At 40.9% G+C, this 18962-nt stretch overlaps 1 protein-coding gene across 3 annotated transcripts in view; it reads left to right on the forward strand.

Moving 5' to 3' along the window:
* Chaf1b (chromatin assembly factor 1 subunit B) overlaps positions 1–18720 on the forward strand; it is a 26545-nt gene extending 7825 nt beyond the window's left edge. For 2 of the 3 annotated variants that reach the window (XM_015478752.2, XM_015478754.2), the window contains 8 exons: positions 1305–1389; positions 2817–2910; positions 7640–7709; positions 7804–7895; positions 11115–11277; positions 12639–13070; positions 16297–16391; positions 16891–18720. In XM_015478752.2, the coding sequence (XP_015334238.1) occupies positions 1305–1389; positions 2817–2910; positions 7640–7709; positions 7804–7895; positions 11115–11277; positions 12639–13070; positions 16297–16391; positions 16891–16985 (1126 nt within the window). In that variant the 3' untranslated portion in view covers positions 16986–18720. The remainder of the gene's footprint in view (positions 1–1304; positions 1390–2816; positions 2911–7639; positions 7710–7803; positions 7896–11114; positions 11278–12638; positions 13071–16296; positions 16392–16890) is intronic. The other variant, XM_048803653.1, reaches the window with a different exon arrangement.
* Positions 18721–18962: the final 242 nt, after the last annotated feature.

Below are 18962 nucleotides of genomic sequence, written 5' to 3' on the forward strand. Positions count from 1 at the left end.
AAAAAAAAAGTCTTTCATGAATATGACTTAAACAAAAAATGCTAGTTGGAGTATTTATTTAGCGTTCTCTCTTTCTCTCTCTCTCTTTTTTTTTGTGGTGATGGAGATTGGATTTGGGGTCTCATGCATGTTATGTCAGTGCTCTATCACTGAGCCATATCTATAACTCCTATATTTGACTTTTTTTAAAATTTGTATTTGTTGTAGATGGACACAATACCTTTATTTTATTTACCTATTTTTATGTATTGCTGAGGATCAAACCCAGTGTCTCATACGTGTGAGGCAAGTGCTCCACCACTGAGCCACAACCCCAACCCCTATGTTTTACTTTTTGATGATAGTTACTAGTATAGTGATTTTAATGACCCCATTTAAATTTTTAATGACTGCATTTAAATTTAATAGAAATTAAATATTTTGTCCTTCTTGAAAAGAAGCCTTGTTGCTGTATTTATTGGTGCTATTGCATTTAAGATCTGGGGTTCCAGGTGTATTATTTAACCCATTAAGTTCCAAGTTTTTAATTCTGAATATTTTAATAAAATTGATATAAGCGCATTTAAGTAGATTAGAAATCATAACCTAGAGCTTATATATTATGTAAATTATTATTTAGTAATATTATAATTAATACAATTAGATTCTTCTTATTATCTGTAGTGTATTTAAGCTTTAATATCTGGGAACATAGAACAAAGTAGTTTAACATAATAGTCCTTTTAAATATTCATCCAGCTACTTTTAACTAAAAAATTGAATTTAATATAACCCTGGCCTAAAAGCAACATGTAGGAGTTAGTGTTTATTTTTCATAGACTCTCCTGTTGTATTCTGGATGCCATTTATTTTATGATATTTGTGTTTTGTTCAGGCAATCAGGAGTAACCAGTTTGATTGGTTAGTAAGAATAATATGAGTTAACAACCAGATTTTCTGCTGGAGTTCCCTTAATGTTCTAAATATCCAAGAGTGAGACTCTTTTAACACAAAACAAACTTCACTATAGTCATACAAATTGCCACTGGGACAAATGTCTAAGATCTGAAACACAAGACTGGGCCTGAAGTGTGTCTCACTTGAGAAGTTGAAACATGCACTGAAAATAAAATTGTGACATTTTTACCACTGCCGTTTCCTTAAGGTGGTTAATATTTGCCTCTGTCATAATTCTTCAATTAAGTCTAAATGTCAGTGGTACTGGTCTGCAGACTCGGAGTCCTTGGGGCATAGATTGGTAATAGATTGCTTCTGTATGAATCATAATTCATTTGCTAGAAGAGGAAAATCTATTCTTTCTTCAGGGTATTGAGGGTGTACAGCACACAGAAGAAGCGTGTGGCTTTTAATGTTTCAAAGATGCTGTCTGGAATTGGGGCCGAAGGAGAGGTATGAAATATCATGACATCCTTTCAGAAGTCTGTTAATTGAGACTTAGGAAGTCAGGAGGTCCTCCCTTGTAGCTAAATCACTGGCCTCGGGACTGGACACCTGGACTAAGTATACCATAAGGTTTCCTCTTGGAATGGAAGGGGACTGGTCTGTATGGAAATGGGGACATCTGGGGACAGGAGAGAGCCAGTGGTGGATGATCGTGGTTTGCAACCTAGCAAATCACCTGGGAGGCATTAAAAGTGAGTGTTCCCTTGGCTTGAGGTAGCAGGGTCTCCATGATTCTCAGGTCTAGCTAGAGTGTATCACAACTGATCTGGGAAGATTCTTGTATTAGGCAGCAGAAGGCAAGTTGGGTGTGGTAGTGCATGCCTATAATTCCTGAGGCTGAGGCAGGAGGATTGCAAATTCAAAACCAGTCTAAACAACTTGGACTTGATCTCAAAATTTAAAGTATCCCTGGGTTCAATTCTCAGTGCCAAAAAAAAAAAAAAGTTGGTTATGATGGTGCACACCTGCAATCTCAGGAATTTGGGAGGCTGAGGTAGGAGGACTGTAAATTTGAGGCCAGTCTCAGCAATTGGTGAGGCACTAAGCAACTTAGCAAGGCCCTCTCTCAAATATTAAAAGGGCTGGAGATGTGGTTCAGTGGTAAAGCACCCCTGAGTTCAGTTTCCAGTACCAAAAATAAAGGCAGGTGGGTTGAATGTTGCCTCAGCGGTAGCAGTCAGTATACCATCTTGCAGGTCAGTGGAGAGCTCTGACAGAGCCAGCATAGATCACAGGGCTGGTAGTTAGGAGTAGGAAGGATCTGAAAGAACAACGAGTAGGTCTCTGTTCCTAAGCAGTCATGACTTTCGAGGCAGACACTTAGGTGAGGGGGAGCAAGTCAGTTTTTGGAGCAGCAAGGGGACTTGGTGCAAACCCAGCCCGAGGGGCCAGGGGAAGGCCCTGTGGGTATAAACTGACTGGCACTGAGAGATCATGTCTATAAAGGAAGGATAGTAATGCCTGCTTCCTTCAGGTGTTCAGAATGGAATGCCAACAGTTATAAGGTATTAATAAATGGTGGCAGAGGCTGTCCCACACAGATGTTCAAGAAATGTTGTAAAAACCCGGTAAAGAGCAAAGGTCTCCTGGTTGTCTTCCTGCTTCTCTCCAGTCTCACTCTCCAGACAAACCACTGTGGTGGGGTGGGGTGTATACAGAGTTTTAAAAAATTATTATACAAACACACATACACATATGGAGACACAGATGCACATATATAACTTAACAGAAAGAGATATTCAGTTCTCATGATTATTTGATTTGTAATATGTTTTAATTTTATTTATTAGTACATCGTTAATAAATGGTAAAGATTTAGTGTGTAAATCTTTATTTAAAGATTTAGAGTAATGTTTAAACTTTGTATGCTATAGGTGAGAAGTTACCGGATGTTCCATGATGACAGTATGAAGTCCTTCTTTCGTAGACTCAGTTTTACTCCTGATGGATCTTTGCTCCTCGCCCCAGGTGTGTTGACAGCTTTTGATCTAAGGGTGTGATGACAGAACAGGGGTGCCTGTGCTGCCCTTTTGTAATGCTTCTTTTCAACTCAGTGAAGTCTGATCAGAGCATTGGTCTCCAACTTGTCTGCACATTGAAACCTCCAAGGGAGCTTCCAAAAGATAGTGCTGTGTCCCACTCTAGAGATGGGAGTTTATTGGTATGGGGTGTATTACCTGGCTTTTGGAATTTTAAAAACATTTCCAAGTGATTTTGATATTCAGGTAAGTTTGGGAATGATGAAACTAGAGTGGTAAACAGTTTATTTTAGATAAATTTTTCAGTAAAAAAAATTACCAATAAAACCTTTTACTGAGTGATTTTTTTTATTAGACATGTATGTGGAAGTCATAGTTCTAAAGCCAAAAATAAAGTGCCTATTATTTTTATTATTCTCAAGAATGAAGCAACCTTCATTGGAGAGGGACAAGTTTGGTTGAACTAACCTGTGGGGTTTAGTTGTCAAATCTGAAAAGTCAGCAAAATCAGCAAGGGAAAAATAGATTTATTGGCTACAGGAAGGCAGAAGGTTAAGCCCAACATGATCAGGCAGAGCAGTGTTGTGGCTAGATTGTCCACAGAGATGTCAGCTAATTTATATGGCTTGACGAACATCCTTAGCATGAAGATGACAGTATTGCCCTGGTCAGGTTTGCCACCAAAAGTCCCAGTCAGGCTGGGCATGAGTCATTCATGCATATATATGGGTGAGGATTTAAGGAACTTTGAGAGCATTTTGGGGACACTTCGATGCAAGAAGATTCAGGACCAAGAAGTAGTAGTTGCTAATGTTGTTTACTAAAGTTACTCACAAAAATATTTTTATGCAAATTTATTTACTAAACTTAATAAAAAATCCTTTATTAAATGGCAACTCCCAAAATATCTTTAGTTAAGATAAGGTACCAGATCGGAGTTTGCTATCACCATTATTGTTTTTTGTGAGGTTAATAAATATAGGAAAACAGGAAAATGAAATTACCCAGATTGGAAGAGATAAACAACTTTTTATGCCTTTGATAGGATTGTATTTATAGAAAAATCTAAGGGATTTAAAATATAATATAAGCATTACAAAAAAAGAATTTGATAAGGTGGCCAGTATTGGGTAAATACATAAAAATCTGTATCTTCTATACTGCAGTAAGTCTAAGAAATGGAAAGAGGAAAAGTATCCCAGTAGGAGCTGCAGGTGTAGCCTGGTGGTGGAGTGCATGCTTACCATGAATGAGGCCCTGGGTTCAATCCCAGCACTGAGGAAGAATCCATTTATATTAGTGAAAAACCCATAAAATACATGAAAGTGAATTTAATAAAAAAAAAGGCACAGAATGTTTATGAAAAATTCTAGATTCTATTATTAAAGATTGTAAAACAAGTTCTTTTTTTTTAATATATTTTTTTATTAGCTGTTGACAGACCTTTATTTTATTTATTTATATGTGGTGCTGAGAATCAAACCCAGTGCCTCACACATGCTCGGCAAGCACACTACCACTGAGCCACAACCGGCCCCATAAAACAAGTTCTGTATAAATGGAAATATATTGTGTTCTGAAAATTATCACCAGTTTAATTTTCAATTTAAGTCCTATTAGAGGGTTTTTTTGTTCTGTTTTGTTTTGTAGTACTGGGGATTGAACCCAGAGGTACTTCACCACTGAGCCACATCCCCCAGCCCTTTTTCTTTTTTGTTTTAGCAAGGCCTTGCTAAGTTTCCCAGGCCGGCTTTGAACTTGGCATCTTCCTACATCAGCCTCCTGAGTAGCGGGGATTATGGTTGGGTGCCATTGAATCTACAGGTATTTTTTTTTTCTTTTTCTTTTTGTGGTGCTGAGGCTTGAACCCACAGCCTTGTGCGTACAAGGCAAGCATTCTACTAAGCAAGCTATATCCCCAGTTCCCTGGTTTTTTTTTTTTTTTTTTTTAGTTGTAGTTGGATACAATACTTTTTAAAAATTATGTGGTGATGAGGATTGAACCCAGGGTCTTGCACTTGCTAGGTGAGCGCTCTACTGCTGAGCCACAACCCTAGCCCCTATTTTTTTTAAAATCTCAGTTTTCTTTAGTAGAACAAATGCTGACAAGTATCCGAGGAAATATGAAAAAAAAAAAAAAAAAGGAAAAAGAGTTGAGTGTTTGCCTCATCAGATACCAAAAAACACTCTGACACTACTGTTGTCAAATCAATATGGTATTGGTATAGGACTACACTAAAAAACTAGTGAACTAGACTGAGAAACGAGAAATAGGGATATAAGGGAATTTAACATATGATCATAGGTGGAATTTTAGTGGGGAAAATAGGTTATCCAGTGAATGGTACTGAAAAACTGTATGAAAGAAGATAAAAAATTAATTCTAAGCCAGGCACTGTGGTGTACACCTGTAATCCCAAGGTTCTGGGAGGCTGAGGTAGGAGGATCACAAGTTCCAAGTTCCAGGCCATTCTCAGCAACTTAGAGAGACCTTCAGCAACTTTGCAAGACTGTGTCTCAAAAAATAAAATGGGGTTGTAGCTCAGTGGTAAAGCAATACCCCAATACCAAAAAAAGAAGGGAAAAAAAAAAAAAAACAATTTTCAGGTAAATATAATACTTAACTATAAATACAAAAATATAGAACTCCTAAAGAAACAACAGGTCTGTTTGCATTTTAATATAAAACTTTGATAATGGCAAAAGATGCAGCAAGTTGAACTAGTGGATGGATGGTGGAACTGGAAAATAATATTTGTGTTTGTGGTATAAGGAAGAAAGGGCTGCTATATATTGTATTCAACAATCCTAAATACACAGAGGAAGAAAATCTCAGAAGAAAAATGGCAGTTTGTAGCAGAGCAAACCTACATATTGAGTGGACCACAGGAAAAGATTCTAAAACTCAGTAGGGAAGTACAGATTGAAGTATCATAACAACTAGATGTCTCTTTATTTCCATCAGACTGGAAAAATAATACTAACTATTGCATGCAGAATGTGGGTATTGTTGCTGGGAGAGTGGGTCACCATTTTGGAAAGCAGTCTGGTAACATTTAAATGTATGTGCCATCCAGTCCATCTGTCCACATCTGAGAGCCAGTTCCTTAAGAAGTGAATGCAACCTGGAATCTAACCTGAGAGTCATGGAGGCCTCCCAGGGTTTGGCATAAGCCAAGACCTTGAGCCCAGAGACCTTGCCCATTATCTGGGTGGGGAAGATCTCACCAGAGGAGAAAACATTTTATTTTATTTTTTTTTTAGTTTTCGGCAGACACAACATCTTTGTATGTGGTGCTGAGGATCGAACCCGGGCCGCATGCATGCCAGGCGAGCGCGCTACCGCTTGAGCCACATCCCCAGCCCCAAGGAGAAAACATTTTAGAAATGTGCTGAAAAATGAATAAACACTTGCCAGATGGCTAATAGTTTGGGGCATGGTGATATGGGGATAAGCATTTTAATTTAAATATAGTAGTAAAAGATACACAACAAAATTTACCACCTTAATCATTAAAAAAAAAAAAAAGTAAATGCATAGTATGTAAGGTGTGTTTCAAAGATGTTTACTGCAAGCATTGTAGTGGTTAAAAAAAAAAAAAACACACACAAAGCAATACTCATTAACAGAGGAGGTAGTTTTATACCAGTAAATAGTATGCAGCTACTAAGAAAAAAAAATGCATTAGGGCTAGGGATGCAGCTCTTAGTAGAGCATTCGCCTAGTGTAAGTCAGGCCCGGGGTTCAATCCCCAGTTGCCAAAAATAAGTAGATACAAATTGACCTTCATGAGTAGTTGGCTGAGAAAAGCAAAATAAGGAAAAGTTTAAATAATATCTCATTTCTTAAGATTCTAAAAAGAATCTATCATATGGGTATACATGTGGTTGAGTTACAGCTGTCTGCATTGATTATATGAGAATAGAAGAAATATAAAAGTGACATAATGGTTTATTAAAATGGATTACTTGGAGGTGGAAAGATAGACAAGATGGGTAGAGGGTTAGCAAAGCAAGAAATAGTAAATAGACTGCTGGTACTGCTGACTGCTCTTTCTGATAGATATGAAATGGTCATATATAAAATGATATGTGTATGTGTCAAGAGATACGAACATGGAGTAGGGAAGAGTTTATAAGAGCACTTTAATGTCACAGCCTCTCCCTGGTAGGCTTTGCCCTGGCTTTCAGTACATCTAGAGTAAGTGAGGACAAGCTGTCAGAACTGTTCCCCAGAGCAGTCAGGCTCTGCTTGAGGCTGGGGATCGCTGCACTGGCTGGCTCTCCTTGCATAGTCAAGTCTGGATCAGGCTGATGGGGAAAAGCCCGGGTCTCAGTCTCTGGATGACAACCAAGGACTAAATCCAGGGACAGAGAGGCGGATCCTGGGCAGCTGGATCTAGTTTCAGGCTTCATCAGCTTGATTTGCCTGGATTTTCAAAAATGTTTTATATAGCAAGGGTTCCCTACTTTATGTTCCAGTTCCCAGGGAGCTGCCAGACCCTCAGGTGAAGATGCAGATAGGTAGAACTGGAGAAAAGAGCAAGAACAGATAGTGATGGAATATTTTTTCTTGTCTTCAATAATAAAATAACATTGTCCAGAGAATACCATTATGGGGGAAAACTTGACAAACCAGAATTGAAGGCTCTTAAACTTTTGCTGGAGAACAGTCTAACCTAACACTGACTCACCTCTCTTTTCCTTCTGTTCCACAGCTGGATGTGTGGAATCCGGTGAAAATGTAATGAATACAACTTATGTTTTCTCCAGGAAAAATCTCAAAAGGTATACAATAGAGGGAATATTTGAGATGCTTGCCCTCTCTTTGTGCTTTTGCTGAGCGGCAGTGTCTATTTCTAAACTATGTTTAATTTTTTAGGCCTATTGCCCATCTTCCATGTCCTAGCAAAGCCACGCTCGCTGTTCGCTGCTGCCCTGTCTACTTTGAATTGAGGCCGTTGATGGAAACAGGTACCCTTAGGGCCACAGTGCTGTGCTGTGTTCTTTCTGAGGCAGGTCACTGGTCGGGTGGGGATTGCATGTGTTTTGGGAAAAGGTGTGTATGTGGGTTTGATTCACTCTTTTTTTTTTTTTTTTTATTATTGATACTTAAAAATTGTACCTATTTTTTTTATTGATACTTAAAAATTGAACCTATTTATGTTAATGTGCAATATGATGTTTTGATACATGTATGTATTATGTAACGTTCAAATCAGGACATATCTGTCTCAAACATTTATCATTTCTTTATTTTGTACCGGGGATTAAACCCAGGAGTGCTTAACCTCTGAGCCATATCACCAGCCCTTTCATATATTTTATTTAGAGACAGGGTCTTGCTGAGTTGCTAAATGCCTCACTAAATTTCTGAGGCTGGCTTTGAATTTACAGTCCTCCTGAGCCACTGGGATTACAGGCATACACCACTGCTCTGCCCAGCTATCATTTTTTTTGTTGTGAAAACATTGAAAATTCTTTCTTGTAGGCTTTCTGAAATATACAGGATAGTTGTGTCATCTATATTCATCATCCACAGCAGAATTTCTATCTCCTGTTCTGTAACTTAGTACCTATTGACCAACCTTTCCTAATTCCTCCCTCTCCCTCTTTTCTCCCTCATATCTGGTAATTGATATTCTATTCTCGCCTTTTATGAGATCATCAGTTAAGTTACCCTTAAAAGCTGGAGCAAGGACTGATGTTATCAACATGTATGTCAGCTTTTTTTCCCCATTGTCCAGAATACATTTTCTTGCTTACCACAACTTTAGAGAATAATAAGTGCTAGTTTTGTGTTTCTGCTGATTGAATGTCATTCATTATTGATTTTCTAGGCAGTAAAATTATGTGTAAATTAGGTTTTTGTTTTTAACTCCCTCCCCCAGCTGCTTTTAAGATTTTTCTTTTTATCAATGACTTTAGGCAATATAAATATGATGTGCCTAGATGTAGTTTTATTCATATTTCTTGTGCTTGGGGGTTCATTGAATTTCTTAAGTCAATCAGTTTATAGTTTTTATCAAATTAGGGTGTTCTTGCAAGTGATTGTTGTCCTATTCATCAGGGACTTTGATGATGTATTAAGCTGTTTGAAGTTATCCCATGGCTTATTGATGACCGTTTCCTTTTTCAGGTTTTTTTCCCTCTCTGTGCTTTGATTTAGAAGTTTTGACAGCTGTGTTTTGAGCTCATTAATTTTTTCTTCTGTATGATCTACCTGTGGTCCTGTCCAGTGTATTTTTCATCTGTGACATGCAGTTTTCATCTCTTGAAGTTTAGTTTCAGTTTGAGTCTTTCTTGTATATTCTTGTCTCTTTTTTTGTGTGTGTGTGTGTGGAGGGTACCGGGGGTTGAACTCAGGGGCATGTAACCACTGAACCACATCCCCAGCCCTATTTTGTATTTTATTTAGAGACAGCACCTCCCTGAGTTGCTTAGTGCCTCACTCTTTGCTGAGGCTGGCTTTGAACTCTTGATCCTCCTACCTCAGGCTCCCAAAGCTCTGGGATTACAGGTGTGCGCCACTGTGCCTGGCAACCCATGTCTTTTAATATGTTGCTTCTTTTCTCTTGCTTCTTGAGCTTATAGAGTACAGTTACAATAACTTTTGATGTTTTTGTATATAAGGTTATTTTTTTATTTCCTCCTAATTGTGGGTAATATTTTCCTGGCTCCTCACATGCTTTGAACTTATGCAAGCATTGTGAAATTTACCTTAGTGGATGTGCTGGATAGTTTCATTCCTATAAGTTTTCTTGAGGTTTACTCTGGGATGTAGGGAAGTTACTTAAAAACATTTTGATTCTTTTGGGTCTTGGTTTTAAGCTTTGTTAGATGCCGTCACAGTAGCATTTGGTCTTGGGCCAATTTTCCCTATTCTTGAGGCAAATCATTCTGAATAATCTATGCCCTGTGAAATATGAAGCTTCTCACTGAGTTGGTTTTTTGTCACTATGACCAAAATTCCTGACATAAACAACTTAAAGGAGGAAAGGTTTATTTTGGTTATGGTTTCAGTTGGTTAGCTCCAAGGCAAAAACATGTTATAAAGGTGTGGCAGAAGAAAGCTGCTTATGGTAGCCAGGAAGCTGAAGAGGGCATTGAAGGGGCCAGGAACAATATAAACCCTTCTTAGGGGCTGCCCTCAGTGACTTTTACTTCCTCCAACTAGGTCCCACCTCCCAGTAGTTCATTCAGCTAATGGATTAATCTGTCATATCCATCAAATGGATTAATCCACTCATGAAGACATAGCCCTCAAAATTCAATCATCATCTAAAAGCCCTACCTCAGAAACTTGCTGCATTTGGAGACCTTGCTTTCAAAACATGAGCTTATGGGGGACATTCCAGATCCAAGTTGTAGCATCCATGCTGGCTGGATTCCTGGCCTGCTGTGAGCTTCAGGGATTGCTCTTTCTTTCTGATAGATCTTGCTCAGCCTCAGGTACTGTCCTCACAGGTATGCACTGCTCAGTACTCAGGTGATGACTCAAAGCTCTTTGCAACTCTTTCTATAGCTTTTGTGTCCCTGCCTGTGAGCACTGGCTGCCTTGGCCTTTCCCAGCTGCCTGCTCTGTCTTCTCGACTAGGGGTCTGTGAGGCCTGATCTAGGTTCTCGCTACCTTTTTGGCACCTGGAAGCACACCAGGCAGTAATTTGAGGCAATTGTAGGACTTAACTCACTTGCTGCATTTCTCAGAGATCATCCTTTGTTGCCTGATGGCTAGTGTCTTGAAAACATGCTTTATATATTTTACCTGGTATTTTAGTGGTTTTCAAGTGAAGGGTTGGTCTCTGTTATTCTGCTGGAAGCAGAAGCTGTTTTTGACTTTTTAACTCTTAATGTAAATGAATATAGCCAGATTGACAGAACATTATAGCATCACCTGGTGGAATGTTTCTAAATATACCATGTGTTTTCTTATCAGAACGTGACCACTCAGAATGACTTCTTCCCTTTTCTTGTCTTTTTCGGACCTTGGTGCCCATGGCATACTGTCCTTACTGTTGTGTTCCTTTGTACATTTCTTTTATTCATATATAAAGAATTCTTTGTAAAGAACAGCAAACTGGTTTTTAGTAAAGCTCTCATTTACATTTCCCTGAGACGGGGCTTTTTGAGGGAATTGGTTATTACCTTTGGGAACTTGATTTTTGTCCTCTGTTCTTCCCATCTCCCCTGCAGATCAGGGATCACACGAACCAGCCATGGAACTGTTGAGCCTGCCCTACCGCGTGGTGTTTGCAGTGGCTTCTGAGGATTCCGTGCTGCTCTATGACACCCAGCAGCCTTTCCCCTTTGGCTTCGTGTCTAACATACATTACCACACCCTGAGTGATATTTCGTGGTGAGTGCTTGCCAATGAGCAAAGGAGGAGATAGAGTCCTGTGACCTGGGTACACCTTGGGCTAGGAGATATGTCAATACTAAAAATGGCCCTTTTGGCCCCATTTGCCAGTCACATTAAAAGGAAAAAGTTCTGGTTTGCTGCGAAGCTTGCTTCCTGGTTTAACAGTTGTAGGTTTGATGTCATTCAGGTTGCCCTATGGGACTAGTGGAGCTCTCATAAACTGCAGGGAGGCCCCAGGGACTTCCTCATCATTTGGGATCTTGTTGGGTTCTCTGAAGGAAACTCACTGACAAGCCGTTGGGAGTGGTGTCACTTGGCGCTCTGCTCTCCCTCGGCCACTTTTTGGTCCCTAATTTTTTTTTTTTTTTTTGTGGTGCTGGGGATTGAACCCAGGGCCTTGTGCATGCGAGGCAAGCACTCTACCAACTGAGCTAGATCCCCAGTCCTCCTGATTTGGCCTCTGCTGCCTGCCTGGACCTGCATGTGCTTTAGCTGGGGCCTGGCCACCCACCATCTATTTCTTACTCTTTATTGCTCTTTTTTATTTCTCTGTTCTTTTAAAATTTTTTTTTTTATCTTGAGAAAGGAAAAGATCATCTATCTCATTGTTATTTATATGAAAGTTAATAATAGTGCAGATGAGTTGTGGTGACTTAGCTGAGATAGGATTGGGGAGGGAAGCTACATGCTGTGTTTATCAGCTTTCTGTTGCTGTGAGATACCTGAGAAAAACAACTTAAGGAGGAAAGATTTATTTGGTCTCAGAGGTTTCAGTTCCTGGTCAGCTTTCGGCCAAAGGTGAGGCAGAACAACAGAGTGGAGGTGTGTACAGAGCAAAGCCTCTCACCTCCTGGCACCCAGGAAGCAGAAAGGGAGAGTGTACCAGGGACCAGGGACAGGATATACCCTTCCTAGGTATGCCGGGTGACTCCCCTCTTCCAAGCAGGCCCCACCTTCTAAAGGTTCCACTACCTCCCAGTAGTGCCACCCACTGGGATCTGGGTCTTTTTTTTTTTAGTTGTAGTTGGACACAATATCTTTATTTTGTTTATTTTTATGTGGTGCTGAGGATCGAACCCAGGACCTCACATGTACTAGGCAAGCATTCTACCACTGAGCCATAACCCAACCCATTATTTATTTATTTTTGAGACAGGTTCTTGTCCTGTTGCCCAGGCTGGACTCTTAGCACCTGAGCTCAAGTGGTCCTCCTGCATCAGGCTTCTGAGTAGTATGTAGTCACAGGCTGCTGCACCCAGTTCATCAGACTTTATTTTCTGATTAGTCATGAGAGTGTTAAATATGGGTTGTAGATGTCACTAAAGTCTTTAACTTTTTTCTCTGCTTTGGGAACAAAGGTCCAGCGATGGGGCTTTCCTGGCCATTTCTTCCACAGATGGTTATTGCTCATTTGTGACATTTGAGAAAGATGAACTTGGCATTCCGTTGAAAGAGAAGCCTGTTTTGAGCATGAGAACTCTTGATAAAGCAAAGAAAACTAAAAGTCAGATGCACCAAGGATCTTTACCAGGACCCAGATTGGGAGAGGGGACCCCCTGCAGCAGAATCCACGACTCCAGCAGTCCCTCTACAAGTCCCTCGTCATCTGGACAGCCTCCAGCCCCAGCAGCCCTCAAGGACACTCCTTCAGTAACTCCTGGCATCAAAAACTCCTTGCCAGGGCCTTCAGAGGAGAAGACCCTACAGCCCAGTAGTCAAAACACGAAAGCTCACCCATCCCGGAGGGTCACTCTGAACACATTACAAGCCTGGAGCAAGACCACCCCCCGGTAAGCACATTTGACAAAACAAGAAGTTGACATTGTAAAGTGAACACTCCCTGTCTGTTCAAGGTAGAAGTCTGCAGTGAGTCCTTCCCACTGTTATGAGAGGTTGCTTGACATTAAATCTGAGGGCGTCATGTTCTGGCTCACAGGCCTCTGCCAGTTCCTTCATTCCTAGCTGCTGTGTAGGCACCCGGACTGAGATTTGGTCACAGCCTGCCATCCAGGACCATAACCACTCGCTATGGTTAATCTGTGTTCCCAGACACTCTGCCTTTGCAGCCTCTGTGTCAGCCTCTTTTGGGTTCATTGTATTGTCTGTCCCCTTGGTAACACCAAAGTCCTCCTGAAAGACCCATCTGAGTGTGTCTTCATTGTTTAAGGACTTTGTGGCCCTTCAGCCCTTTACTCTGTCACCACCCATCACATTCAGTAGCAGATGTTTGGTTTAGGCCTCGGTTTCCTCTGTTAGATTATGAGCCTGGAAATATGTCCTCATTTTGTACCTGTGCTCTTTTTCCTAAGATGGTACCAGGTGCTTCATGACAGGTGGGAAATAAAAGGGAGTGCTGTGTTAGCTTTCTGTCACTGAGATAAATGTCTGAGACAAGTCAGCCTAGAAGGAGGAATGAATGTCTTTCTTTGGCTCATGGTTTCAGAGGTTTTAGTCCATAGTCACTTGGTCCTGTTGCTCTGGGCCTGTGGTAGCCCAGTGCATTGTGGCAGGAACAGTGGTGGGGTAGCCGGCTCACTCATGGAGTCTGGGAAGCAAAGGTAGGGAGGAAAAGGCCAGGGAACCCAAATCCCCTTCAAGAGCATGTCTGCCAGGATCTTAATTCCACCGGTACCACTTCACAATGGCTCTTCCTCCCAGTAGTGTCATAGTCTTGGGAGCAAACCTTTAGATGTGGGCCTTTGGGCAACACTCAGTCAAGCTATAGCCAAGTGCCTTCTTTTTTTTGAGATACTGGGAATTGAACCTGTAACCTTGCACATGTTAAGCCAGTACTGAGCTATATTCCAGCCCTTTTTATTGTATTTTCTGATAGGTTCTTGCTAAGTTGCCTAGACTGACCTTGAACTTGAGATCCTCCTGCCTCAGTCCCCTAAGTAACTGGACTTACAGTGTACCTTTAACCATTTTATTTGGTTCTTTTCTTTTCTTTTTTTTTTAGTTGTCAATGGACCTTTATTTATTGATATGCGGTGCTGAGAATCGACACACATGCTAGGCAAGCTCTCTGCCTCTGAGCCCCAGCCCCTTATTTTGTTCTTCTTTTTTTTTTTTATTGGTACTGGGGATTGATCCCAGGAGCACTTAACCCTTTTTTAAAAATTTTGATACACAGGATCTTGCTAAATTGCTTAAGGCCTCATTAAGTTGCTGAGGCTAGTCTTGAATTTATAATCCCCCTGCCTCAGTCTACCAGTTGCTGGGGATTACAGGCATGCACTACCATGTCTGGCTGTTTTGTTTTATTCTTGATTAGCACATAATAACTGTATGTTAATGTGGGGTACACAGCAATATTTTTTTTATTTAAATATTTTTAGTTGTAGATGGACACAATACATTTATTTATTTTTCTTTATTTGGTGCTGAGGAGCAAACGCAGGCGGCACACATGCTAGGTGAGTGCTCTACCACTTAGGCACAACCCCAGCCCCATACACAGCAGTATTTTGATACATGTATACCTCATGTCCTGATCAGATCATCTTAAACACTTACCACTTGCATGGTGGGAACATTCAGGATCCTGTGTTAAATGCACACCACTTGTTGTAACCACATCACCCTGCTGTGCAGTAGAATCCATTCCTCCTGTCTAGCCGACCTTGGACCCATTGGCCAGCCTTTCCCCATCCCTCCTCCTCTTGCCACCCTGCCCTCCAGTTTCTGGTGGCCACTTTCCTAGTCTTGACTTCTACAAGATCAGCTTTTTTGGATTCTAGATGGTGCAACTATGTTGTTCTTGTCTTCTGTTCCTGGTTTCCTACCATAATGTCCTCCAGGTTTATCCATGTTGTTGCAAATGCCCAGATACCCTCCTTTCTGTGGTAGAGTAGTGCTCTGTTGTTTATAAGGAATGTCTTCTTGAGCTACCTGGTCACCAGGAACAAAGGGCTCCCTATGATGCTATGGCTATTTCTCCCCCTTCTCACCAGTCAGCTGACTTCATCCATGTTGCTGCCCCTGCCACAGAACGCTTTGCATGTCCTACTGACGCCAAGCAGTGCTGGCCTTTGGTTTTCCTTTCTTTTTACCTCTGATGCCCAGTTATCCCCTGTGACTCTGCACTTCCTCTCCACCAATCCCTCTACCTCCTCATGTTCCAGATGGACTAGGTGGAGAGGGAGATGACAGGGCAGGAATGGGAAGTGAGGCACAGTACGAGCACTCTCTGCCCCCATTCTCCGCTGTGCTCTAATGTCTTTATTGGCTTAGTCACAGTGTGGTTCAGGTGTAGTGCTCAGCTCTTTCTAAATCTCTCATTTCTACAGAATAGCAGTATGGGTTTTTTTTTGTTTTGTTTTGTTTTTTTCTGTGTGTTTTTAGATAGTGGAAGGCATTCTTTGAAATATTTTTGGTATTAAATTGCTTTCCTCTTCTGATTTCTTCTAAACTATTTACCAAGTTTCTTGCATTTGTAATTAAAAAGAGAAAAATAGTCATTGAAAAATTAAGGCTCTGGATTTTAAAAAAAGGATTATCTATGTTTGGTGCTTTCCATATGTAGAAATTTTGATAACCTTATGTATACAGTATTCAGTAAGGTGCTCACTGGACCATTGTTAATTAACAGAACTCAGCTTTTGTTTAAAGCTTTTAGATGACTGGTTATGGTTTGAGTTGACCATTATAAGTGTGATAGTTAAACTTAGTAGGTGGATGTAATCCTTTCTAAATAACTGGGCACTATATGATCGTCTGAACTTTTTTTTGGAACTAGGGATTGAACCTAGGGGGCACTTAACTACTGAGCCACATCCCTACCCTTTTTTATTTTAATTTTTTTTTTTTATTTTTGAGACAGTACCTTGCTAAATTGCTAAGGCTGGCTTTGAACTTGTAGTCCTTCTGCCTCAGCCTCCAAGTCACTGGGATTACAGGCGTTGGACCACTGTGCCTGGCTCAGGTGAACTTTGGTAGTTTTGATATTTAATATCATACATAAATAAGTTTTGTAATACTAATGAGCCATTCTTTCCTTTAATTTTTTTAATCAAGGAGAATAAATTTAACACCCTTAAAGTCAGATACACCACCAAATTCTGTACCAACCAGTATAATTTCTACCTCTTCCACAGAAGAAATTCAGTTAGGTAAGTGATGTTGTTAATGGTTTTAATGCTTCTCTTTTGTTCTTTTGGAAATTAGCACCACCCAATTTTATATCACTTCTAAGAGAGCAAGGATGCATCCTGATGCAACTGTCTTCTAAGAATCCCTGCCTGGATGTTTATCTTAGAATAAGGCAATCCCTGTGATCTGTCTTGGGTTCAGGAAGAGTGGTCTAGATTGGGTTTCTTGACCTGATGACTTCATGATTGGGCAGGATAATTTTGTTCTATTGTGGGGTATTATCAGCATCCTCAGATTGTACCCCTGCTCTGTGACATTTTCAAATGTCACCAAACATTGCCCACTTCCCTTGACAGACAGTTGCCCCTGATGGAGAACCGTGGTATAGATCCCATCTTAGCAACACAGGCTCTTGCTGGCAGTTCCATTCCTCATCTTGGCTCTGTGTTTTGTTATGTCAGCTTTAAGCCTACAGAAGTCCTCATTCACTTGCCTATTTTGTGTTTATTGATATTTCAGAGATGCCTGGAGACCCTCAGGGCAGTCCTCCAGAGCTCAAGCAGCCCAGACTTGACGAGGACCGAGGAAGCCCCCAAAGCCTGGACCCTTGCTAGGACCTTGACTGCTGCCCGTGGGCCTGCTGGGCAGTGCCTGGGCATGTAGCAAGGCAGCGAGGAGGGAGACGCCCAGGCCAGTGGCATCGGAGCCAAATAGACATTCAGAAGTTGATTTCTGTAACAGAAAAAGCACATGTACTGATTTTTCTCCAGAAATACGCATACTTTTGTATTTGGTATCCATCTTTACCATGGGGATGTGACTGTTGTAATAGACTAAATCCTCTTTTTGGTGAGTTTCTGAAACTGGAGCATTCAACATTATCTGAGGTGAAAATCAGTAAATCCTTCCTTGAAACTGTCAGGAAAGTACAGCTGTGCTGTGGGGGACTTGCAACACAGGAGCAGAGAGAAGAGAAAGTGATTTGAGGAGGTTTATATTGTTGATTTTTAGAATGTTAGAAGTGATTATTAGATTTAGCTTCTAATTAGTTGATTATTCAAATTTTAGAAGTTATGTTTTTTCCCTGATTTTAAAGGTAATAATGCTCATTCTGGAAAGTTAGTAAACTATAGTGAAGAAAAAAAATAAATGGGGCTGGAGGTGAGACTCCCTCATTATCTCACTATTAGAAGAAACTCTTGTTGATTTCTAAGCATATTTTCTTCTTAGCATTTTTATGGATTTTTCTTTTTAAAGACAGCTGAGATTTTACTTCAGATACAATTTGTATCTGAATAGGTTTACTTTTTAGATTGGCTTTTCAAAGCCAAAAAAAAAACAAAAAAAACCCAAAACAGCAGTTTATGTCTCTTGCTTTCCCTGGGACCCAGGAAAATCATATGTTCTCTTTTTCTATTAGGAATAAATGTGAGAGTTGGCGCTGGGTGTAGGAGGGGCTGTTGTCGTCTGAGGGCGGCCATCTCGGGAGTTTGGAGCCTCTCAGCTCAGGACGTGCTTCCTGGGTGATGTGGTTGAGAGGTGGTTAGTTACCTGATGGCACATGGGCTGGGCTCAGTTTAGAAGCTCATGCAGCTACTGTGCTGACAAGAGTTGCATGATGTCTGCTGCTTTCACACATGGCCTGGACAAGCCATGCAGATAAGGGTGGTGAGCCCAGGGCTTCCTTCCCAGGCTGGAACAGACCACAGAGTGAAGGATGGAGTGGGCTGAGGAGAGGAAGAACATTCTTCTTAGCTTTGTCTGTAACAACAAAGAAAATGGGAAGAAGCATCAGTTTGTTGCTTAATCCACATCTGGGTAAACCAGAAGGAGTTTGCCATTCTTTAGATAAGAAGGTGTAAAGTCAGGATGACTCATGGCATGGAGAACTGACAGGTGAATGTGTATGCACTTGTTATAATGCAGGTGTGGGTTACATCAAGAAGGAAAAGGTTTAACTTGTCATGTACTGTCCCTTTTGACCAGTGGTTCTAAGTTGTAGCTGTGCACTGAGGTCACACCAAGAACTGACATCACCCCTAGGCCTGGGGCCCCCGCCAGAGAAACAGCTACAAACCACACATGTAGCTGGTGGTTGTTGATCATTTTGATCACATGTTCCTGATCTCAGTGAGCAGCCTGTCTCCCAGCCACACTCAAGGCAGGGACAGTGTCAGGTTTAAAAAAATCTGTCTCTTGTACAACTAAAATGGGGGAACTAAGGGGGAGGCAGGGACACACCTTCAGCCAGACTACTAACTGCCTGTTCATCAGCTGTCACTCTTGAATATAAATGATAAAATTGGCAATAAATGACAGTGATGTCACTTTATTGTGGTCTAAAACCCAGCCTGTCTCTGTCTGCATAATTCGTTGGGGTCTGTCTGCATAATTCATTGGGGATGCCTTTTGCACAGGAGCCCACCTGCAGGCCAGGTGCTGTTCTCTTACAAACGGTCCACCACTCTGGGTGGGGTTCATATGGGGTTTTTGTTGTTTCCAGATGTCTCCAGTAAGTCTGCTGTTAAATATTAGTCCCTGCTGCTAGATGGCTGGAAGGGAATGAGGCCCAGGAAACTGCCTGGGAGAAC

This window comes from Marmota marmota, unplaced genomic scaffold (assembly GCF_001458135.2).
Source record: "Marmota marmota marmota unplaced genomic scaffold, marMar, whole genome shotgun sequence".
NCBI classification, from domain to species: Eukaryota; Metazoa; Chordata; class Mammalia; order Rodentia; family Sciuridae; genus Marmota; species Marmota marmota.